This window comes from Pelobates fuscus, chromosome 7 (assembly GCF_036172605.1).
Source record: "Pelobates fuscus isolate aPelFus1 chromosome 7, aPelFus1.pri, whole genome shotgun sequence".
Taxonomy (NCBI): domain Eukaryota; kingdom Metazoa; phylum Chordata; class Amphibia; order Anura; family Pelobatidae; genus Pelobates; species Pelobates fuscus.
This window is the reverse complement of record NC_086323.1, coordinates 104,116,146-104,142,131: the sequence shown is the minus strand read 5'-3', so window position 1 is coordinate 104,142,131 and position 25,986 is coordinate 104,116,146. Positions and strand designations below refer to the sequence as shown.

The 25,986-nt window shown below is 41.4% G+C and overlaps 1 protein-coding gene across 2 annotated transcripts in view; it reads left to right on the top strand.

Moving 5' to 3' along the window:
* Positions 1 to 465: 465 nt before the first annotated feature.
* LUC7L2 (LUC7 like 2, pre-mRNA splicing factor) overlaps positions 466 to 25,986 on the top strand; it is a 44,716-nt gene continuing 19,195 nt past the window's right edge. The window contains exons 1-4 of one of the 2 annotated variants that reach the window (XM_063426346.1): positions 466 to 745; positions 10,179 to 10,249; positions 18,616 to 18,710; positions 23,446 to 23,544. In XM_063426346.1, coding sequence (XP_063282416.1) covers positions 10,192 to 10,249; positions 18,616 to 18,710; positions 23,446 to 23,544 — 252 coding nt within the window. In that variant the 5' untranslated portion in view covers positions 466 to 745; positions 10,179 to 10,191. The remainder of the gene's footprint in view (positions 746 to 10,178; positions 10,250 to 18,615; positions 18,711 to 23,445; positions 23,545 to 25,986) is intronic. The other variant, XM_063426345.1, reaches the window with a different exon arrangement.

The window sequence follows — 25,986 nt, the reverse complement described above, 5'->3', positions numbered from 1 at the left end:
TTATGCAAATTAGTATGGGCAGTATTTTTTCCCCCAAGAAAGGTGGCAACCCTGGAGTAGCCCTGTCGGATTTGAGTGAATAATAAGCCTAATGTTATTTATGGCTGGTGAATTCCTGCAGTGCTGTCAAAAAGCCGGACTCAATCTCTGCTCACATTGCTTGATTCCACTTTATCATCTAGCGCTCAATGCATGGCAGCTAACATCCAGTCTGTGCTACCACGCAACTCCCACCGTTGTGACACGTCTAACTGGCGAACAATCATTTGACTGCCTTCCCGACCAACCAGCGCCTGGCCTCAGCCGAGATCGTTTTGTTTTGGGGTGTTTTTTTTTCTCGATCCAACCAATCACCGGCCGAGGAAAAGATGCGTGGACGGGCGCGAGGCCAATCCGCTGCCGCGTGGAGGCGACGGTTTGGACGCGAGCGACGCCGCCGCTGAGCGCAACTGCGCATGCGCCACTACCGCTCGCTCGCTTGCGCGCGTCTCCTCCAGCTGTGGGATCTCCATTCACCACCGGCCGCTGTGTGAGGAGCGGACCGGACATTTTTATTTTATATCTTCTTCTTCCTCTCTGTGTGTGAGGAGCAGACCGCCCGCCGTTCTTCGCCGAGATAGCGGCGGCCATTACCGAACAGCAAAACAACCTTGTGTCTACGTCCTCCCCCCTTTCCGCGTCAAAATGTCGGCGCAGGCCCAAATGCGAGCCATGCTCGACCAGCTCATGGGGACCTCTAGGGACGGTAAGCTGGCCGTGTGTTACCTCAGAGTGTGACCGTGTGGCTTCGTGTTAGTGTGTGTGTGTTTAGTCCTTTCCTCAGAGCTGTGTGTGGAGAAGTAGTTATGGTGTCTGGGACAGGTGTTACCAGTGGGAGGCTATTGACAGTGTTTTTTTCCGGTTGTTACTATACACCCCTGCAGGTCCTGTGCTCTGGGCATTGGGTGAATGCTTTTTTTTTAATTGAATTATAAATGATGTTTTTATATGCTGAAATTGGGAAAATATCACTGTTTTTTTTTTTTTTTTTTTTTTAATCAGACCAAACCATTGCAGAGAGAGTATTTTACTAAAGAGTGACTTGAATGGCACATTTTATAAACCAGTAGCTTTATCGGGCATCCGTCACCAACGCAACTATATACTTCAATTTATTTGCAAATCTTTTAGTTCTTTTGATGAGCAATAAAGGTAGTACATGCATCAAATGTAATCTGTGAGGAATACAAGACAAGATATGTGCAAAAGGTATCCACATAGGAATACAAAATAAGCATCAATTTTAACAATATCGTATGCTGCCTTTGATAACATGTGATGTCTCACAGTATCATATTGACAATACCAATTGCTCGTACTATTTATTTTATAGATTCTTTATTGCTACTTAAAACCTACAGAATTACAGTTGATATAGCAGCATAGTGTTTTTTTTGTTTGTTTAAGACAACAAACCAGGACTGAGCCCAAAACAAGAGTAACATAAATAAAAAAAAATAAAAAAAACTTTTAACTGTGTGTTTAGAGAGATATATTAAGGTGCCTCTCTCCAAAACACCGAGCATCTCGAAGAATACCAGCGAGGCACCCGTGACATTTGAGGTATAAACACGCATGTGCTCTGGGGGATGGAAGGGGTTAAACTTACCTCTTTCTCCAGCGCCGGGCGGGGGGGCGGGAACTCTCCTCAGTGACGTCATCGGCTGAATGCGCATGTGCGGCAGGAGCCGCGCGTGCATTCAGCCAGTTCATAGGAAAGCATTATCAATGCTTTCCCATGGACGCTGGCGTCTTCTCACTGTGAAAATCACAGTGAGAAGCGCCTCTAGGGGCTGTCAATGAGACAGCCACTAGAGGCTGGATTAACCCATAGATAAACATAGCAGTTTCTCTGAAACTGCTATGTTTATAGAAGAAAGGGTTAATCCTAGGTGGACCTGGCACCCAGACCACTTCATTAAGCTAAAGTGGTCTGGGTGCCTATAGTGGTCCTTTTATTCAGTCAGTCACTTCAGAGAAGCCCTGACCCATCATATTTGACTTTCACTTGGCAGCGTGGTTATTTAACCTTCAATTTTGCATTCCGTTTTTAACGCCTCATAATTCACTACTTAGTGAATGAAAATCTTAAGTGAGAATTCAAGGTAAATTTGAAGTGAATTTCAAATGAAAGGCCAGAATAGCGAATTGGAAAGCATAGTAGACTGAACACATTTTTCCAGTTTGATTATTTTGGCCTTATAAGCACTCAGACTACTTGAGCTCATTGAAGTGGTCTGCAATAATTATCTTTTGAGGGCTAATTACACCTTAATTGGCTGATGTTGGTGAGGGAGGAGCGGAGCCTGAACCAGCACCAAGGGACATTGGGTCTGGAAACGAATAAGGGACAGGAGTAGTTTTTGCAGGGCACAACTTTGTTTTTATGGCACTATAGCTTCTCTTTTAAGTCTTCATTTCACTTTAATGTCACCCTAAATTCTTACTTTAGTGAATGACACTGTATGTTTTAGTTGAAAACCAGTGAGTTGAAGATATTTGGTTGTTTAATTTATTCTCTTCAGATTAAACCAATGCGAATGTTTCCCAAAACCTGTTCATTGGACAAGAGTAGACCATGTCGTGTAAATTCAATTAATACCAACAGTGCCGTGCAGAGGCACTTTAAAAGGAATATTTTGTTGCGCTTATGGCATTTCTCTTTAGATCTGCAAGTGTGCGCATGACTGTCTGAGTTATCAGGGGGCAGCAGAGTTACCCTAAACATAGAAGGGAAGCAGAGGTAGATATGCATTGGCTAATATGATGGAACAATGAATTTTCACATCTTGGCAAGTAAAAGATCTGCTTTAAAGAGACTCCATGCACCATAACCATAGAAACACAGTGTAGTGGTTATTGTGACTGGCACCCTTCCAGTTTCTTGACTCTCCTGGAGGCTGACCACTAACACGGGGTCACCTTTCTCAAACTGTTCTTAAAGGTTTGAATAAATATAGTGGGGAGGTGCCAGGGCTCTCCTGATACCATAACCACTATTGTGTGCTGTAGTGGTTTTGGTGCTTGGGAGTGTTCTTTTAATGTTAAAAAAAAAAAAAAAATTCAGCTGCAAGTTTAGTTTTTTATTTTTGCACTTGTTTGCTGACTTGCAGCTTTGTGTTCATAAGCGACACCAGTAATACTACTAAGGGCAAGTAGTGAGGTATGGTCCTTGAAAATAATTTGTTCAACTTCATGTTATCGACTGCTTTAACCCCTTAAGGACCAAACTTCTGGAATAAAAGGGAGTCATGACATGTCACACATGTCATGTGTCCTTAAGGGGTTAAAGAGAAGGAACCCATAACCAGCGTGACTTTTTGTAGTGGTTATAGGGCTTGTATCAGTTTCTCAAAACTTCTCAAAGGGACACTATAGTCACCAGAACAACTCCAGCTTATTGTATTTGTTCTGGTAAGTAGAATCATTCCTTTCAGGCATTTTGCAATAAACAATGTATTTTCTGAGAAAATGAAATATTTACATTACAGCCTAGTGATAACTCAACTGGCCACTTCTCAGATGGCTACTAGAGGTACTTCTTGGTGCAGTGCAGCACTGACATTCAGTGTCTCCTCCCTCTGCATGGAGACACTGAACTTTCATAGAGATGCATTGCTTCAATGAATCTCTGAGGAGATGTTGATTGGCCAGGGCTGTGTTTGACTTCTGCTGGCTCTGCCCCTGATCTGCCTCCTTAACAGTATCAGCCAATCCTATGGGGAAGCATTGTGATTGGCTCGGAAAAACACTTATTCTCAGAAATGCATGTTTGTGTTCCTTTAAATTCACAGTTTTCTATATATAGAAAGTCCCTGCTCCTTGACAGCTTGGCATGTTTACGCTTGCAGCATGGCTCCTGCAATTAAAGGAGTATGCCTTAAAAAGTCTTTAAATCTGCACATTAGGCTAGTGTCCACCCATTCTTTAACTTAATGCATTGTACAGATGTCTTAAAATACAACCAGTCCAAAATATTAGTACTTTAATTGGCTTTTTTAAGACTAGAAATGTACTACACATGAGAGAAACTGAACTTAAATTCCCAGAAATGTTTGCTGTGTTTCCTGATTACCTATAGAACGGTGTTATTGGACAAATGCAAGTGACTACTGCCTATCCTATGACTTTGGTCTGTGCTTTGGCATTCATGTTTTTTATGTAAAAGTTTAGGTTCTTTCATGTTGCAAACAGCTTATACCTATGTAGTAGATAAGTAGTTGACATATGAGAAAATCAGTTGCCGTTCATAATGAAACTTTTAAAGGATCACTATAGGGTCAGGAACACAAACATGTATTCCTAACCCTATAGTGTTAAACCCACCATCTAGCTCCCCTGGGCCCCTCATGCCTCCATAAATATAGTAAAAATCTTACTGTATTCAAGCCTGAAGATGTAACTCTGCATGCTGTTAGACTCAGAAAATACAGTTTGCTGGCATCAGAAGTGGAAGCCTGATCCAATCACAATGCTTCCCCATAGGATTGGCTGAGACTGACAAGGAGGCAGATCAGGGGCAGAGCCAGCATGATTCAAACACATCCCTGGTCAAACACCATCTCCTCATAAAGATGAATTGAATCAATGAATCTCTATGAGGAAGGTTCAGTGTCTGCATGCAGAGGGAGGAGATACTGAATGTTTGGATGCATTTTAGGCAGCCATGACCCAGGAAGGGTCTCTAACAGCCATCTGAGGAGTGGCCAGTGAAGTTATCACTAGGCTGCAATGTAAACACTGCATTTTCTCTGAAAATACAGTTTTTACAGCAAAAAGCCTGAAGGGAATGATTCTACTCACCAGAACAAATCCAATAAGCTGTAGTTGTTCTGGTGACTATAGTGTCCCTTTAAAGGTACACTCCAGGCACCCAGACCACTTCTGCCCATTGGAGTGGTCTGGGTGCCAACTCCCACTACCCTTAACCCTGCAACTGTAAATATTGCAGTTTTCATAAACTGCAATAATTACATTGCAGGGTTAACTCCGCCTCTGGGAGGGATAGGGGACCTGCAGTGCCAGGAAAACTATTTGTTTTCCTGGCACCGGAGTGTCCCTTTAATCTGTTTTTTAAATATGAGGACGTACCTGAGAGGAAAAAAATATTAACTATGACTCAGTCATGCTGTTTTGCTATATTAGAGGTTTGTGTACTTTGGCTTGCAACTGACAAAAAAGTTTAAATATTTGATAACGTTTGCTAGAAAAAAGTGGTTATTAGAGAGTGCAGAGAAATTGCTTTTCAGTGGTAATATATCTTTCATGAGCTCTATGCAAGACACCTTTTATTTGTACTGATAAAATGCTGTTTTCAAATGCACATACATGAACTGATCGCCTATCATCTCTGGTTTAACAAACAAAAAAAAAAAACGAAGACCGATAAAGGATCTCTCAAAAAAGCCCAAAGACCCAAGATAGCAGCTACGAGCAACAACAATGCTTGTCTGCAGATACCTGGTCTCCCCTCTGTCAGCTGGAACCATTTTTAGTGCCGATAAACTTTTGATGAATGTCAGCACTGCATGTATCCCTTTAAATCCATAAAGAAAATTGCATTTGAGCCATCAAATTGAGCCACAGCGATTCTCTCACTGGATCATCGTGATTGGAAGACCCCCAGGGTCTCCCCCCATGCTCCAATGGCAGATCAGTGCTGGCTTTTTTTCAGTTGCCCTGCACCAATTTCAAGCATCTAAGCATTATTTGGGGAATCTGACCACAGTGGCACATATATTTGAAAAATGCCCTGTTAAAATGTAATGTGTATGTGGAAATGCAACAAAAAATATATATTTACCACACACTATGACATAAACTGACTGGTATAAAAAGAATGGCAACATATTAATGCACAGTATACACCAAATGAGAGATACACTGAAGTGTCCACTTTTGCAGTTGGTAGGACTTTGAGCGGTTTAAACAATCAAACCACTATTATGACACAATTAGCCATTTGCCCATCAAATCGGTCCTAAAAATTTGAACTGTAAAAACTGAAATGGTCAGGTCTCTTTAACATGTTAGTGGCAAAGGCATATTAGTGGTATAGTTGTTACCAGAAGATGTAGCTGAACAAATTATGGGGTTTTGTACAGTGGTAGCACACATCAGGTTTGCAACATACATATTCAAAAAATCATTTTATATGTGTGCTAAAAATCTGAAGGAAAAAAACCCTAACTTGTACTTGTACAATATTTAGCAGAGATTGACAGTTAAATGGCTACATAATAAGAGTTAAATTACCCTTGGGTAAATAGCCAACGGTGTCTACTTTGATAACTTATTTTTATTTTTTTTAACGTTAATCTTGCAAGACAAACCTCAAATTCTAAAATCACTCCTCATTAAAATTTTATTTTACTCTGTGTATTTTGTGATCTGTAATTACCAAAAATAAACTGAAATCCTAGACTTATTATGTACTCTGTAAATCAGGACAATGAATTAAGTTTGAATTACTTTTAATAAGCTGTACTTACAGACATTATTAATGGCAAAACTATGAAAAAAAAATTTTTGTGTAAATTTCTTTATTTTAAATGAGAAGTTATAAATGTTGATCTTTCTTTTGAGGCATCAAAAAGAACATTACAGAATAAAGAAAAGCGAGTCAGACTAGATACACGTCATATATGCAATAACAATGCAATATACAATAAACTTTAGCGTACTTCAGCCTCAATTTTAAAAAATAAAATGGAGAAACCAATCTGTCTAGACAGGACTGAGAGTAGTTTCTGAGCAGTAGAGAGGGCTAACTAAACAAGATTACTACTGCGGAAAAGTACAGCACATGTTAAAGGGACACTGTGGGCACCCAGACCACTTCAGCTCATTGAAGTTTTCTGGGTGCAAACTCCCATCACCCTTAACCCTGAGCATGTAATTATTGGAGCAGTGGGGCGGAGCTGAGCCAGTGTTGGAATCAGATAAGTGAAGAAGGGGGGTCTTGACAGAGGGGCAAGTTTAGTGCCAGACTATAGTTTCCCTTTAAATTATGTCACAATAGGGATCAGCTGTGTCCAAAATTGATACACTGCTTCCATCATAATTGAAACTAAAACGATAAATCTTGGTAAAAGGCGTAAGGCATCAGAAAATACAACTTAAGCACTGTTATGTGCAAATGAGTAATGTGGGTATCCTTAAGACATATAAAACGAAAAATTAGGCAGTATGTGTGAGAGGGTCCGAATTGCTGACACCCTTGTTGGGAGATGCAGGATAGAAGCTACTGGTTCGCTAGTGTCAACAACATGGTTGGGAGGCCAGGCAGCCTCAGGCCTGCCCGGAGGCCCACATCATTAAGTCACAGACCTGGATACATAGAAGGTCCAAGTCCTTCCCAGAAGGGATACAGCTGAGGATCGATGTGTTTGGATGTCACTGTCGGCGCCTCCTGTGCCAGCATGTCTATGCGATGGGGAGAAGCCCCTAGTGGCCTTCAGCCCAGACAAATACATGTGGAGGGTAGCAACTGCTTGTTGTCAAGTTGCTTCTTTGGGAGGTTCACTGCTGCTCGTTTCTTGGATTCCCCTCTCTGAGTTTTAGCTGGGAACACGCTGTTCGTGCCTCTAGTTTAGACCAGAAGATTTGGAAGATTGCTTTGTTTCTGTAGAGATCGTTCAAAGGGGTCCATATGAACCTGAGGGATTGGTGTCAGTGCATCGTCAAATTCAGGAGATCGCCTGCCATGTTGGGATCAAGATTTTAAGCCGACATGTAATGTAAGCGGTCAATGGAGATTGGGTACACAAGACCCGATTGCATAGGCCCCAAATCAGAAATTAAGAGCTCAGCCTTATTGAGGTGAGCTTACGCTATATCTTGACAGGCACAGCTGCAGAAACAACGGTGGGACAGACTGCATGCACGTGGGGTGTGTGTATAACCCCAGTTTGTGAGGTAAGTCTCTAGAGGGAAAGTGTCTCACTGGTTAGGTCGGCCAGTTCTCTCGCTAAACGTCGCCATCCAGTCTCGACGAAACCTGCACTTTCACAAAAAGTAGTCTGACTGATCAACTCAAGGCACCTCTACCGGCCATTGGAACCAGGGAGTCTTGGAAAGGATGTTGGGCAGAAAATCCACATAGAATAGAGATCGTGCTCTGAGCACTTACACAGCACATCCAGCTGCCTTGAGGCAGAGCACCCAGAAGTTATATATGTATATGTCAAATCAAATTAAAGTGCTTTCTTTTCTTTAACAAACGATATATAATACGTATGGGGCACTTGAAGAGAAACTCTTAAATTATGGTGGAACAAACCTATAGCTCAATTTCAAGGTTTGTTTTGGTTCAGAATGGTTAGTTACCTCTGTTCTTAAGGTTTGAGTTTGGAGGTAATTTGAACACAATAGATTCTTGTGTTCCTCAGATCACACATTGTCTCACTGAGTGTTTATTTTTTTTACTGGGGGGTGTAAAAATTGTCACCATTATAATAGTGTGAAGTATTTTATTTAACATCTGTTAAAGTTCTGCAGACCTTTTGTTTCTTTACAACTGCATTGTCATATTTATTTGTAGAAATGTCTTGATATAGAACACAAAGCCTACCAGAGTTGGTGAAGCTAATCCACACTATTTAAAAGAAGGTACCCTGTACATCGGGGGATCTTCACATTTTTATGACTGCAGTCCCCTAATGGTTTATCCAATCTGTCGCTATATAACCTCGACCAGATTGTTTAATGTACATGTACATGTACATTATCCCTACTATTGGCATTTTTAATACCAGAAAATAGCAAGATGTAGTCATTTGAACTTGTGTACAGTATTAACACACAAAGTGACTTGTGGCCAGCAATCACGATTTCTCAGAAATCTTAGAGTTCTCTAATTTGGTCCTGTAACTTTTTATAATCCTGCAAAAAGAAATGTACCGGTACTTGAATTACATTTGGTGTGCAAAACTTTAGTAGTATTCATCAGGCTTATAGAATACCTGTAAAAAGTATGTAAGGCAAGGAGAGACAAATATATAGACGCAAACAAGTTTACGATAATTAAATGCTATTGTTCTGCAATGGCTGGCACAAAGACCATTCAGGCTTATTTTAGTTTTGGTTTGTATTGGATTTTATTTCTCCCTATCTGCTATTGTTAGGTGTGAACTCTTGTGTTTTTTTTTTCTTTTCTTTTTCATATAATGGTTTGGCTTTGATTTAAAGACCTTTTTAAACTGTGAATTTTCCCAATTTCATTTATATCAAGGTGTTTATTAGTTATATTGGATCCAGACACTGTCAATCTCTGCATGAATCATTGTAATCCACACGATTTTGGAGGAGTGCTGTTTCACAGAGTGTGTGGATGTCTGCTTTTTTCCAGTGTTTTGATAAACTGGCAAATTCTTTACTTTTTTTTTGTCCATTACTGTATTGCTGCAGGTACTTTTTTTATAATTTAACCATACTCCTGATTCTGAGCGTATATAAAGGCACGTTAATCAAATACCCCCTGCATATTATTGTAGTGTTTTATTGCAAAGAGGCTGTTGGTGCAGTCCCTTCAGTTTTGTCAATCGTGCTTGAAAATAAAGCACTTTCATATCTTCGTTATCTAAACAAAATGTTTATTCAGGTAGTAGGATTTAGCTGTGTTAACACATACAGATATTTTGGCTGGATAATGAGATTACATGACACAGGAATCTGCTACAATTCGATATCACCAAAGCGATTAATAGTTGTTTGATGCAGTCAAGCCTTTTTTTTTACCATTTCATACTGGTGGTAGAGAAGGTTGGCTTTGGTTGCTGCAACCATTTCTCTCCTTCCACAATCTCTTGAAAATGGCTTGGTTGAAGCATGTGGTTGCACCTATAGTCTCCTTGCAAAATAACCATCACAATAAGGTCTGAGGGATACGGTGATTGGAGTGTCCCTTTTAATTGTTACAGCCAACCAACTCTTTTCAGCGTAACAGTGCATTCTGCAAGTCTCTGTGAAACTGTATTCCTAAATATCTAAAATATAAGGGGTGGGAATACTGTTGCTCATTTATGTTTTATGCATAAAGTCTGAATAAAAATGTTCTTATTGATGCTGTTGAAAAATGCTGGCAGAAGCTGTTTTTTATACAAACTGAACAATCTGGCCCCCTTGTTTTATTTATAAAGGTTCAATGTATCTATGCCTGCCTACTGCAATCCGCAAGGGAGTAACAGAAAGGCCCCGCATTCGCCGAGCCGTGAGTTATAACAAACTTTTCAGATGTGTTAATGAATGTGGACATACGCAGTTGTTTAACAAAAAAATTAAATAAATTGCAGCTGCTGGCCTAAGCAGAGCCAAATCAGTTGGGTACTGAATGGCTCTAAACAGTGTAACTAGGGACAGGCGTACTTGCTAAACACATCCACCAAATAAAGAAATCCTCTGGTATTCCAAAGAACATAGAAAGTTCAACCCTGGATGCTTAGTCTTCAGATTGGGTTTGTATGCCTAATCATGGACTAGATATTATCTGTATTCCTTAATAACCATATGCCTGTGTTTGTGTGTGTGTGTAGTATAACGTTCCTAATTTTTTATTTTTTTTGCCCCAATCTTATTTGCATGCCACTTCAGAGCAAATGGATTAGATCCTCCCTCCCCCCCTTAATAAAGTTGCATGACCTTTTTATGCTGTTTGAGATATATATATTTGTATTTCTAAAACTATATTCACCATCTAATGTAGGAAGTGCTTTTAATCCTCGGACATTAAAAATCTTTAAATATTTTATCTGCTTTTTCTTTATCTTGTTGTGCTATATTGTGGCATTACCACACCTAATCTCTTCTTCCTGTATCACTTTGTAATACAGGACAATATAGCCTTATACAATATAGCCTTATTTTTCTGACATGTGGTGGCAGTACGTATGGGTTGTGCTTCCTAATTGGGACAAGCATCTGCATTAAGAAATGTCCCTCCCCTTTAACCTATAAAGGGCTTCCCTCGGCAAACTCACCTCAGTTCTTCCTTGTCCCAGCATGGGACGGATCAAGCGGCTGTTGAAGTTGAGGCACACAGGTTGCTGTCTGGGGGAGGAAGCCTGATAGCCGCCCTGGTGGTAGGCTGAGCGGCATGGCTCCGTCCGTGGAGGTTCCAGAGCCCTTTCTGTTTAATTTTGCGCCAAGTATGTTCCGGCTTTGTGAGTATGGGCACGCCAGGGGACAGCTTCATTATGTTGCAGGCTGTGCGTGTGCGCACAGCAGTGGAACTCACGCCCGGGTGGTGTTGCATTCCACCGAAGTTCCGGGTGTGCTATTGTGCATGTGCGAACCGGAACTTCAGGGAAACCGCCGGGTGCGGATCGCTGTGCTATTCCCTCTGGCAGCAGGAAGCTTGTCAGAAGGGTTCCCCGTGTCACCAACCCCCCACACGGCTCAGAGGTTTTCAAGGTAAGATTAGCTGATCTCTGCGTTGAAAATCTGTTCTGATTTAAAATTGCAAGTTATGGATGGAAATGTTTTCAGAAAGTGGACTGTATGTGCAAAATGGACTGTTTGTACAACGTGGAATGCCTCAGCTATACAAGGCTTTTGCTTATTGTATCTGTGCTGCTCCCCTTAATATGGTTCTGGGGTTTATAAATATGACCAAGGTGCTGCAATTTCTTGGGTAAAATTAGGCAGAGAATATGCAATCATTCCTATGTTTGTTTGAATTCTTATAGAGAATTAAATAGTGTTTTAGCTGCTCTGCCTGAGATGTTCTGCAGAGACAGAAGAGAAGCGTTCTTCAATTGCTTCTAATGTCTGGCGAATGATTACTTCTTCTTAAGACATGTCTGGTTCATCATACTGTGTGGAGTTGGTTCCCACCTTATGTACTTAGAAGGTTAATTAATAATGAATCTGTCATGGGGCAGGATAAATCTGCTAAACTTTAATGAGGGTTATCTGTTCCTCAAACCCCATGTCCTCCTTATATGCAGAAATGGGAGCACTCTGTCTAACAAGCCTTTCTTGCCCGACGTTTAATATGTTTACCATCAAATGGGTAAATATTGCACACCCAGGTACACTGGGAATCCATAAAATTCTGCAGAAGTATCTGCTTTAATAACCCTGTCGTCAAGAAGGCTGAGACCTCTTGCAGACTCTTTTCAGACTGCTGGTTTTCGGTATGGGTCTTTGCTGGCAGGTGCTGCGGTGTCCAAAACTTATAACTTGGTTTACAATCATTAATGGAAGTTATTTAAGTCTCCTGATGAGCAGCTTGTCAGTTTCCGGTTTTATTTGTGATTGTCTCATACTTTATATGGATTTGACTAATAAAATTTGACAATGTCGGCCAAGATCATGGGTTGTTCTGCTGTTTGCCTTATATCCTGGTGGCTTAAGCTTGAACGGCAGATCAGCATCCTTTTCAGTCCACTCTTTACTCCCATTATAACCGAAAAAGTAAAAATGCTCCACCTCAAGACCAAGAACCAAGTCTGACTTGGGTAGGCATTTTGGACGCCAAGAAGCTTGGAGGCTTAATCCTGTTATTCTATACCAAGTGTGGATAGCTCAGTGGGTTTAGACCTTGTTCAACCCTTGGGGGTTCACAGGTTCATTTCCCCTGCAGGGCTGACTTAGCCTTTCATCCCTTTGAGGTAGATGACTGGAGTGCCATTCAGTGGAGTCACTTAACATTCCCAGGATGCATTTGGGAACCAGTATATATCTGAATGTCTCTTGCCTGACTTAAGTAGAACCTACTTGCAATCACTGGTTTCTTGATCTAGTTAAAGAGGGCACTGCTTGCTCTTTTCAGATCTGCTCAATCCATAATCTTCAGAACATCTGATACTCTATTTACAGAAACAGTGTTCCTGTTTGATTCAAGGAGTTTGAGATATGGTTTTGTGAACCACCAAGTTCATTGGGTTGTCAAACTCTGATCATTCCTTTAAACTATTGGTTTCTCTCCTGAGGTTCAGAATCGAAGCTTCTGTAACTCTGATTCTGCAGAAAGAAAGTTCATGGTGTATATAGATCAGAGATATAGTATCACATATCCCTATTGCGGCCCCTCTAGATGTTTTTTGAAAATACACCATAAGTGGATTGAAGAGATTTCATTGCTCTTCAAAACACTCTCATAAAAGCATATTTTAGGGAACAAGGCATTCCCTACTTGGGAGTTTGACTACTTATTGCTAATCGGGACAGTTGTCTTTTAAGTATGTTCCGGTAGCTAGCAGAGTGCTACAGCAACGCGGTTGGATACAGAGACTATAATGTATTTCCTTCTTCTCCAGAAACCGTTTTTTTCCTTTTGCAGGTTCGTGTTAACCTTAAAACGTTACCTTTGCATCTACTGCACTCATGGAGGAAAGGTCCAATTCCCAATAAAGCGAAAATTCCTCCGTAAGAACCAGAAATGAGATTGCTGGGATGTCTGACTTCTTCAATTCCTGCAGTCAACTGAGCAAAATCTGGATTTGGCCACTACAGTGGAAAATTCTCTCTTCTTGGTCAAAGTGTGGACATCTTGGATTTCTGTCTCCTAGGCTCTCTTAGAAAAAAGCTGAAGATCGGCTAAACTGGTGGGCAACATCAAGTTTTTCCTGACAATTCTGTCCTTTCAGCCTATAGAAGGAGTGATTTACTCCTCAGAATGCATCTCTCACAGGCTGGGTCACTTGTACAAATTCTTTGTGTCAGCGTTTTTTGTCCTAAAAAAATAGTCCACTAATTTCAGAGCTCTTAAGGTAGTTCTCCACTGCCCTCACCGATTCAGATCTTGGTTGACGTCAGCAGACATGGTGGTGCCAGAGGCAAGGTCTGTTTCAGCTATGTACTAAAACGGTTTACTGGGTTCAGGATTTCTGGGAGGTTCTCTCTCCTTTCCACTCATGATGTGTCGACAATGTCATCATCTACAACCTCAGCACAAGAAATTGGGATCAAGAGTAATGGTCTATATCCGATCCGATCATGTTCACAGTCTACAGTGAGATTTGGAGTGCCTGGATAGACCTTATGGCAAAGAGGGAGAACATGAAGATTCTCAGGTTTGCCTCTGTATACAGGACAGATGGTTCACGTCGAATAGTTGTGCTATCTATCTAAGGTTATTTCTTCAGGCTTGCATTTTTTTCTCCTATAGACTGTTCCCAAGACTTCTTCAAAGAAACGGACAGAGCAGTGGTTCTGCCAATCTTTCCGTACTGGCTAAACACGAGCTAGTTTTCGGCCTTGGTGGAGATGGCTTTGAAGTTTGGGGATATTTCGATCTCGAAAACACTTTTAGAAGACTGGATATCCTGCTGAAAGTGTTGAATAGGTTCTTATTGATGGTAGGACAATTGCATGGTGGATCTCTTGAGTCTTCATGAGTCAGAGCCCACTTGTTGAGTATAATCTTTTAGTCGTTCCGCCTCTAACTTTTACATGAGGATTTGGGTAGAGTTTTTTCATTGTTGTAAGGAACGTCTGTCTTCTAGTTAATTTGTCCGGTTGGTTCAAATTTACACATTTGCAGGAGATTTCCACAGGTTGGGCATTTCCACGTTAAGACCAAATTGTATTCCCAGAGTTCTTTCTGAGAAGGGATTGGTCTTCGTATATGCTGGTTAGAAGTTTCTTTAACCCCTTAAGGACACATGACATGTGTGACATGTCATGATTCCCTTTTATTCCAGACGTTTGGTCCTTAAGGGGTTAAAGCAATGGGCTTCTTAGGCCACCCAGAAAGCTCCTGTTTCCCCCCTGGGATCTTTCTTCAATCTGTCAGGCCCCCTTTTACTTTGGAGGTGGTACCTTTTTAATATGCTAAAGCTTAATTAGCATTCTTAGTGGCCATTACCTCTACCAAGAGAGTAGTGAGCTTCAGGATATATCTTCTTCAGTGGAATTTCTTATATTCAATCAGGGTGAAAGTTGTTTCATCCTAAAACTTCAATTTTTCCAGAGTTGAATTTTAGAGCCGTTAATCAGGTCATCCTTCTGTAATTTTGCCACCTCTCCGCTGGAACTAGATGGCATATTCTAGAGTTCAAATAAAGGGCATTTCAGATGTACCTATCAATATCAGCCGAATTCAGAAGATCAGATCACCTGTTGTCAGCTTCTAGGAGAGTTTAAGGGGAATCCAGCCTCTCGTAATTCTATTTCTTGTTTTTTCGTCAATCATAATGGCCTATGTTTCAGTAGTTTTGATTCGCCAGCATCTTTCTCAGCGCGTTCCACAAAGGCAATGGCTACTTCGTGGGCAGAGAAAGCTCTTGCTTCACCCGAAGTAACCAGCATGGCTGGTTCTTGGTCTGCTTTTAGCACCTTAAAAAATGTCAGGCATTTTCAGGCTAGATGTACTCTCTGAGTCTAAAATTGCGCTTGGGCATAGGTACTTCAAGCTGTTTAGGCATAAGGCCCACCCGCTTGGGCATCTTGCTATATCCGATACGTACTGCCACCATATGTCAGAAAAAAAAACAAAGTTTTACTCCCCGTAAATTCTTTTTTTCTTAATATGGTGGCAGTACAAATCTCCCCCCCTCCTCTAAATTACAATTTTGCTTTGTGTGTGGCTTAGATGTGTATTCTTGCTACGACTGAAGTGGGTTTGCCGGGGAGAGCCCTTTATAGGGTAAAGGGGAGGGACATTTCTTAATTACCTATCTTGCAGATGCTTGTCCCAATTAGGGGAAACAACCCATACGTACTGCCACCATATTAGGAAAAAAAGAATTTACGGTGAGTAATTTATTTTTTTTTTTTTTTTAATTTGTAAAAAAGTTAACACCTATTCTAATGACTTACGGATATTGTTCAGGTAGCAGTGCGTGATTACTAAAGAAAGATATAGCATGCTTCATTTTATTTAGTACTATTTCTGGCTCCCCCCCCCCCCTCAATCTGCTAGTACTGCACAAAATTACCCATCTTTAAAGGATTAGTGATAGTAGACATGCATTTGAATAATTTGTGAAATGCAGCACTTGGAAATAAGAGAAGAGTGCTCTTTTGTTAATAAACCACTGGCATCCAGTAAGAAGGTAAACACGGCTATACTGTGCAGGTTTCACTTCTACATGTTCATCATTGTTGTATCATGTGGTATATTTTAATGTACCTGTAGTGATATTTTTAAGAGGAAATGGAAATTGCATACACAGTGAAACCAAATCTCAGGTTGTGTGCTCGACCTTGGTTTATTTTTTTTTTTTTTTTTTAAACCTTTATTTTTAAGCCCCACACACAATCTGCCTCCCACGCTGAATAGTAAAAATGTATAAATACTGCTGATCAGAATAACCTTGTTGTAAAGCGGTTAGTGCCTTTCAGGTATTGGTGTTTATTAACTATTTGGCAGCTTAACCGCACAATGCGCATTGCCTACTTTTTATCAATAAGCATGACCCTCCCAAATTGTTAATTTTAAAGGCAATTTTTTTATGTTTTACGTGGAGTAAGACCAGTGTATCTTATAATAAAGTGGAAACTGAATTTGATTACATGGAAGCAAATATTGGTCAAATTTGATGGGTCTAAAGTACATTTGCCACATTATTTTTTTCGCCATGCATGGTGTTTCTTCAGAGTGCTCCCCCAATCATAAAAATGAAATTTCAGTCAGGATGTAATTGAGATCATCTTAATAGGCTTAGCATAGAGTGGTGCAAATAACTGCCATTATCCATATGGATAATTAGCCTCTTGGATCTTGTCCTTCTGCTTTTCAATTACCTGCATCAAAGGACGTAGAAAAACTAAAATATAGAAAACACTGTCTGGGCTCCGGCTGATCGCATCATGAAAAGTTTTGGCAATCTGCAGATTCATTGTTGGTAATTTGTTGCATACTAAGCAAAGTCTTGACTAGTGTAAGTACATTTCAGGTTTGTATATAAAATTATTCTTCAATGATTTTTCAATGTTCTCCTTTAGCATTCAGTGTTGAGGAAACCCATTTTGGCACATTACAAAGCAGATGTGTCTTAAATCATCATTGTGTTTGATTGTTTGAACATTTTCGAATTGTCCCATAGTTTGTAGAATGAATATGCAATGTTATAGTTTGAAAACTTGCTTATTTATATAATAGTGATTTTGTGAATTTCAGAAAAGATGGTCTTAAGCTATTGGTATTGAGGGCAATTTTAGTGTTTTTTCACAGCATTCCCAATTTACATTGGACATCAATGTAAATTGTGATGACCCTTATAATAAATTAAAGATAAAGTTTCAACTTAATGTGCTGAAAAGTAACTCTAATGTACCTGTTATGAGTAAACTAAATTGGGCTCTAGTGGAAGATCACACTCATCAAATATGCCTGCAAAAGTGCTACTAAACATATAGTTTAAAAAATATATATATATTTAAAGGGTCAGTCTAAGAACTACAGCAACTATAGACTGCACTGCAGGCTCATGAGAGTTGGAGAGAAGAGCTGCTGGAAACAGAGATAGCAAGTGCTGTGTCCCAGCCGCCCCCTCTACACTGTAAAACCTCCTGGCAGCCTGCACAAAGTCACTGGACCACCACAGAGGGAGTGTAATGTAAAAGGCGGGGGGGGGGGGGAGAGAATATCGGCACTTACAAATGAATATCAGTCATTGCCTACCTGGAACCATAACCACTATAAGTGTACTATATTGGTTACGGTGCTCAGTGCCCCTTTAAACATTGTTATCCCTTACTTATTTCATTCTCTCTATCCAGAGCTGAATGCATAAATTTCTATGACGAGTTGAGGTATAGGTTAAAGGAGAGCCTTTCCATGACAGGTTTTCCTATTTTGTCTACAGTTACAGTTAACGGTATGCTTTGTAGTTGCTCGAATTATTCCTTTAGCGAGTGAGTCACACTTTGCCAGACTATAAAAATGCCATAACAGACGGAAATGCACTGGCACTTAAGTGGTGGGAAAGGTTCATCCTGCTCGGTAAAATGTTCCCAAGCTCAAACAATTGCATAGCTTAGCAGAGTTGGGGTGTTTATGAGTGTAACACTCTGCACCCTTCATGATTAAGGTAGTTTCTGCGTGGGACAACAGGTGAATAGTTGCCTAATGACTGACAAAGCAAGAAATATGTTATAATTTAGGTCTATGGTCTATTCATTGCTTAAGGGGACATTAGCAGTTCAACCGAGCCTGTCATTACAGGTTAATTTTAATATAATGCTATTCAGAGTCTAACTTACTAAACAAATCCTTTATGGCATGGATATCATTAAGTGCAGACTTTTTTTTTTTTTGCCTTCCTAAAATCGCATTTTTGGTTGGTCTGCATATCTTGACAGATCTTTCAAATTAGATTAGTGTTTTTCTTTTCTTTTATAAATGTTGGTTAATTTTTCCTTTTGCTTATTGCTACACATCTGCCGTCCCAGTAAGTGCAGAAGCAAAACTTAAGATATTGTGTTTAAAATGGTAATGTAAGTTCTCAAGTTGTACATCCATTCAATGTATTTTGTTGTTTTTTTTGTTTTTTTTTAATAGGAGCAACTTATACTTTCTGCAGTTTCCACAAAACTAGGCATATTACGAAGTTAGAATGTTAGTGAACCTCAAGGACATTAGCCAGCATGATCTGATTTAATAACATCTTCCGCAATCTTCTCTTACAGGTGACACAACTCGCCAACGGATCAAGTTTAGTGATGATAGAGTGTGCAAAAGTCATCTGCTCAACTGCTGTCCTCATGATATTCTCTCTGGAACGGTATGTGCTATTTGCTATAGTTGTTCATGGTGGGTTCGACTGATTATCATTTTTACAGAGCTGATACAGTTACCAATCATTGGTCGCGTTTACAGATTGACAATAACTGGTACCAATATTTTGTACATTTAAAGGAACACTATAGTCACCTAAATTACTTTAGCTAAATAAAGCAGTTTTAGTGTATAGATCAGGGGTAGGCAACCTACGGCACTAGTGCCATGCACGGCACTCGAGGTGCCTTTGCACGGCACTCAAGGCTGCTAGAGCCAAACAGGCTCTGGCCTATCAGGAGTCCCAGTAAAACAGGCTCTGGCCTATCAGGAGTCCCAGTAAAACTTCAGATATCTGCTAATCCGAAAAGGTGGTGAAGGACAATCCTCAATTTATGCATTGCAGCACGCAACCCCACATGCAGCCTCTCACATGCAATACCCCAAACAGCCCCCACACACTACCAAACACACAATGTGACATATCCATCCACACACACAATTCCACAAGCAGCCCCCACACACAGCTTACATTCATATGTATTATACACAATACCATAAACTACTCATGAACATATACAATATAATAGCTCATATACGTAGGGCTGTCTTTAACACAGGGCAAACGGGGCAGCTGCACCGTGAGCCCCGCTGGCCTGAACTATTTCTCACCCCCCCGGCCGGTAATCCGCACACTAAGGAGGCCCACCGGCTGGCCCATGCACAAAGGGCCACCCGGTGGGCTTCTGTCAGCAGGGGTCTGGTCGCGCGCTGAGGCGCTTTAACAGCGCGAGTGGGCCCCTTGCTTTTCGGCAGCAGGCTGGGAGGAAGGGACGGCCGTGCATCACTTCCTCCCACAAAGAGAGGAGCGTGCGAGAAATAAGAGTAGGCAGAGTGGAGGGGTGCTTGACGAGAGAGCCAGACCCCAACTCCCAACACCTTCAGCCACCCGCAGGAAAGGTAGGAAACTGGAGGGTGGGTTTTTAAAGTGTAAATTTTGTGTGTGTTAGTATGCTTGTGTGTGTGTGTGTCAGTATTTGTGTGTCAGTATGTCTGTGTGTCTGTCTGTCAGTGTGTGTGTCAGTATATCTGTGTGTGTGTGTGTGTCAGCATGTCTGTGTGTGTCAGCGTTGGGGTGGAGGAGGTGATTGCACGCCTGGGGAGGGGGGACAAGGTCCAGGGGGCCCCAAGCAAATGCTATGCCCAGGTCCAGTCAATATTAAAGACGGCCCTGCATATACGCACATATACAAAGATACAAAGCAATTACAGTAAAAATAACACAAGCAGAATACGGCAGCACACGCACCTCAATTAAAAAAAAAATAGGACCGCACGCTTCGGGACATCACAATCCTATATCGGCACAGTGCTGCTAAAAGGTTGCCTACCCCTGGTATAGATCATTCCCCTGCAATTTCACTGCTCAATTCACTGTCATTTAGGAGTTAAATCACTTTGTTTTTGTTTATGCAGCCCTAGCCACACCTCCCCTGGCTATGATTGACAGAGCCTGCATGGAAAAAAAATGGTTTCACTTTCAAACAGATGTAATTTACCTTAAATAATTGTATCTCAATCTCTAAATTGAACTTTAATCACATACAGGAGGCTCTTGCAGGGTCTAGCAAGCTATTAACATAGCAGGGGATAAGAAAATCTTAATTAAACAGAACTTGCAATAAAGAAAGCCTAAATAGGGCTCTCTTTACAGGAAGTGTTTCTGGAAGGCTGTGCAAGTCACATGCAGGGAGGTGTAACTAGGGTTCATAAACAAAGGTATTTAACTCCTAAATGGCAGAGGATTGAGCAGTGAAGCTGCAGGGGCATGTTCTATACATCAAAACGGCTTCATTAAGCCAAAGTTGTTCAGGTGACTATAGTGTCCCTTTAAGGCTTTGAAAAAGTAACACGATTTCTAGACCATTCTGGCATTAACTGAACATGCTGACAGCAATCTCACTCATACATCCGTGCAGAGTGTGTAGATGCTGAACGTCGGTGCTACATGTTGTTCAGCACTGACCCAGTAAGCACCCCTGTGGCCGTCTGAGTGACTGCCACTGTAGGTTTACCTAGGCAGCAATGTAAACACTGCCTTTCTCTGGAGAGAAAAAAAAAGTGTTTACATTAAAAAGACTACAGGAACATACTATACACACCAAAACGACATTAAGCAGTAGGTGTTCTGGTGACTATAGTGTCCTTTTAGATCTCCGGTCATCTAGCCTAGGAGTCACCTCTGCTATTTACAGGTCCAAGATTATGCTAGACAGGCTCAATTTAAGCAAGCAGCTCTTCGAAATTCCACTTTTTAATTTTTTTTTATTTAAAGCTTTGCGCAAGCAGGTGCTGGTATTGTTGATATACAGACACTCCTCCCTTACCGAACGGGTTCCGTTCCTACGAAATTTCCCCGAACATAGATTAGAGGGATTCCCTGCTCTTGTGCGTTCATCTATGTTCGGGGAAGTTTCCCCGAACATAGACGTGTGCACCAGAGCAGGGGAATCCCCATGACGGCTCGCACTTGGTCATGAGTGCGACCCGTCGTAAAACTGGTAGGTCGCTAAATGAGGACCACCTGTGTACTGCTATTTTCTCTAATTCCTTATTTTAGAGAGAGTAAATTTGTTTCAAACAGTGGGAACAGGATTTGAAAGAGGTGTCTGATGGAGAAGGCTTGGGAAGATATGTGGCTAGTAAGGTCTCTAGCTGTGTGGGATTGAAAGAGCAAATCTTTGAGATCATCATGAGATCGCATATGACCACTAAAACTATGTAAAATGGAAAAAACATTCCAGAATTCTGCTGAAGACACTATAGCAGAGGTCCTCAAATCCGGCCCCCCAGATGTTGCTGAACTACAACTCCCATGATTCTTTCAATTACATTAACATTATTATTAACATAGCAGGGGATAAGAAAATCTTAATTAAACAGAACTTGCAATAAAGAAAGCCTAAATAGGGCTCTCTTTACAGGAAGTGTTTATGGAAGGCTGTGCAAGTCACATGCAGGGAGGTGTGACTAGGGTTCATTAACAAAGGGATTTAACTCCTAAATGGCAGAGGATTGATCAGTGAGGCTGCAGGGGCATGTTCTATACACCAAAACTGCTTCATTAAGCTAAAGTTGTTCAGGTGACTATAGTGTCCCTTTAATTTTTTTAATAGACTATTAAATATTAGACCCATGGGTTTCTCTCCTTTCCAAACCCATAGAAAATTTACCTGAACAATTAAAAAAATGACTTCGTAAAATTATGTTAACAACTTGGAGAGGCTTGCAGGCCGGGTTGCATAATACGCGATTTCCTTCAATAACTGATGTAAAACGCAGAATAGCGGATATCCACTGGATAACTTCAATGTTATGGTCGTATCTTTATGAAGTTGTTCTCCAAATTTTTTGGTTTTCGGCCAAGGGCATCCTGAATTTTCGGTTTCGGCCCAGAATTTTCATTTCTGTGCATCCCTAATTATTATTATTTTTTTTTTTTTAATTGGGATCTACTGATTGGCTTAGCAACCTGGTCAGCAACCTATGGCACTCGAGGTGTCTTTGCATGGCCGTGAAGGCTGCCAGAGTCAACAGAGCTCTGGCCTATCAGGAGTCCAAGTGGGATTTCAGATATTTGCTGGTGCAAACAGAATGGCATTGCAGCACTGGAAGAAGTAATCTGAGATCACTTCCTCCCAGCATCTGTGAGCGGGAATCCGCACTGGAGTAGAGCTTCTACCCTTAACTTGTACCTGGCCAGCCCGATCCCCTCTGGATACCAGGGAAACCACCCACACTGTTAGATATACATAGAGCTACAGAATAAGCCTCCCCCTCAGACAAATAATATAAACCGCTCACACACAATCATAAACACATCACCATTGACAACCAGCACACACACACACACACACCACCAAACACACATTGTGACAGATCACCTACACACACAATTCCACAAGCAGTCCACATTCATAGGTATATACAATACCGCAAACTACTCATGAATATATACAATATAACAGCCCAGATACACACAAATACAACACCACAAAGCGACAGACAAGAGCAACCAAAAAAATAACAAAAGCACAATACAGCAGCATACACACCTCAATTTAAAAAAAACAAATGGGACTGGCATGCCAAGGGACATCAAGATCTTGTTTTGGAACAGTACGACTAAAAGGTTGCCTTCCCCGACTTGGTGTCAGCTGACCGCTCTAGTCAATAAGCGGCGTCACTGCAAACTTTGGTTTTAAAGCTTTTGAGAATGGTTTATCCCCTTCAGGTAGTAAAGATCCAGGGACCTCTAGGCATCATAACAATTTAATTTCAATGAAGTTGTTACGATGCACATACAGGCCCTGCTTTCACTAGACATCAAGGATGAGACTCTACGGTTTGGCATCTGTAAGAGAATAGCAAGAGGAGTCTTAAATGTGGTAAAGGAGACCTGTAAAATGGAAATGGAATCACTGAGGAGGGAACAAGGGGAGACAGAGCCATGTCACTTGCTATGTGGAAAAAGGTGGCTGAAAGACATAGGAAAATGATCTGGATGGGACGCAAAACCTGAATAGATCTGTGGGGTTGTGGCATTAAAATGTAGAAATAACATTTGCTTCTAAAAGGCAAACCACTATATTATTTTAAAGCATTGTTTTGTATTTTATAATATATGATATTTGTCAACTTGTCTGTTAAATTTTTTTTAATTTTTTTTTTTTCCCTCTTAGAGAATGGATCTGGGGGAATGTCTGAAAGTTCATGACTTGGCTTTGAGAGCAGATTATGAGATTGCCTCCAAAAAACAAGATTTCTTCTATGAGCTTGATGTAAGTTACATTTTGTGTTAAATTCTTTGAATGTGTACAAGAAAAAAACAGCATTAACACCCAGCACTCCCAAGCAACCAAGTCCTGCTGAATCTTCAGAGCAGAGGTATCATCTCTGGAAGATTGCCCACCCACCCCTCCCCACACCATCCCACCCCATGGTCGACAACTTACTTATAGATAGTGCACATCAGCTGGTTTCCTTAATACACCAATCAAATCACTAAACCTCTCCTCACCTGAATTTATTTAACACACTGCATCCTTACATTGGTTTAATCACTCATTGATATTTGTGTGTTTGTATATATGATCTACATATCTATATAATACACTTTTTCTAATGTTCTCCCTTCTATTTTTCACTTTAACACTAACTTCTCTCATCACTAAAATATCCCTATCCTTTCACTCACCTGTCCCTAGCAACACCATAATTATTACTTCCACCTTACTCCCCTCCCCTCTCTATTCATCCCATGCACTCTACACATACCTTTCCAGCCTATCTCCACCAACTCCTCCCAAATCCTCTACATACATACCCTCCTACAAAACTTTCAAATCCTACTCCCACCTTCACTTCCTTTCTATCCTTCTGCTCCTAGCTGCTGGTGATGTCTCTCCTAACCCCGGCCCCCTCGCAACAAACTCGGCACATACTAACCCAAGGATCCACACTAATCTCATACCCATCTCATGTTCCTCTAAATCCTCCTTCAATACTGCCCTCTGGAACGCACGCTCTGTTTGCAATATAACTAAATCCACTGCTGTCCATGACTTCTTCATCTCTCGTTCTATAGATTTACTAGCCATAACAGAAACCTGGCTCTCCCCCTCTGACACTGCCACCCCTGCATCTTTGTCCTTCGGTGGTCTCCAACTTACCCACAACCCAAGAAACTCTGAATGTAAAGGTGGTGGTGTTGGGTTTCTCCTCTCCCCTCACTGCTCTTTTAAACCTCTTCCCACCCCCCCTTCTCTCTCTTTCCCATCATTTGAAATACACTCAATTCGCCTTTTCAAACCCTTCTCTGCTAACATTGCTGTTATTTACCGCCCCCCTGGTTCCCCTCTTCTCTTCCTTGACCACTTTGCTGCCTGGCTACCCTATTTCCTCTCTTCTAACATTCCATCCCTAATTCTCGGGGACTTCAATATTCCTATAAACCCACATTTGACCTCTGCAGCCACCAAACTACTTTCCATGACTTCCTCCCTCAGGCTATCGCAGTGGGCAGATTCTCCCACCCATGTAGCTGGCAATACCCTTGACCTAATCTTCACTTATGCATGTACAGTATCTAATATCTGCAACACTCCATATCCACTCTCTGATCACCACCTCTTATCATTTGCTCTCACATACCCCCTCACCCAAAAACCTCAGCCTAACCCCCCTCAACTCAGGAGGGACCTTAATTCTCTTGATCTCCAACAGTTGTCAGCTGACATTGATTCACAACTGCTGTCCATCCCTTCCCTCTCCTGTCCTTCACAGGCCATCTCCATATATAACTCTACTCTTACATCTGCCTTGAACACTGCAGCGCCACTCCAAACAAGCACCTCGAGGAGGACCCGCCCCCAACCATGGCATACTAAATCAACGCGCTACTTGCAAAGATGCTCCCGTTGTGCTGAACGCTCCTGGAGGAAGTCTCGTACACAATCAGACTTTCTCCATTATAGATTCATATTGTGTTCATACAGTGCAGCCCTTGCCCTTGCCAAACAGTCCTATTTTTCCACTCTCATTAGTTCATGTTCCCGCAACCCCAGGCGTCTCTTTCACACCTTTAATTCTCTTCTTCGCCCTGCTGTGGCCACCCCCAAAACTAACCTTACTGCTGATAACTTCGCATGTTACTTCACTGACAAGATTGAACAGCTAAGGAAAGAATTCTCCCCTCCTTGCCTTTCTGTTTCTCAATCACACATAGATCATGCCTTTCCTACCCTTCAGACATTCTCCCCAGCTACTGACCAAGAGGTGGCTGCTCTTCTTTGCTCCTCTCGCCCCACCACTTGCCCGCTCGATCCTGTCCCATCTCACCTTATTAGATCTCTCTCCACTTGTCTCGTGCCTTCTCTAACACACATCTTCAACTGCTCGCTCTCCTCTGGCATCGTCCCTGCTGACCTTAAACATGCCACTGTAGTACCTATACTAAAAAAAACATCCCTCGACCCATCCACCCCCTCTAACTACCGTCCCATATCCCTGCTCCCTTTTTCCTCAAAGCTTCTGGAAAGATACCTCCTCCCCTTGCCCTGTCTCGGTTGGAGTTCCCCAAGGCTCCGTCCTTGGTCCCCTTCTATTTTCTCTTTATACTGCCTCTCTTGGCAAACTTATTACCTCTTTTGGATTTCACTACCACCTGTACGCTGATGACACCCAGCTATATCTCTCCTCCCCGGACCTCTCCCCTGCCATCC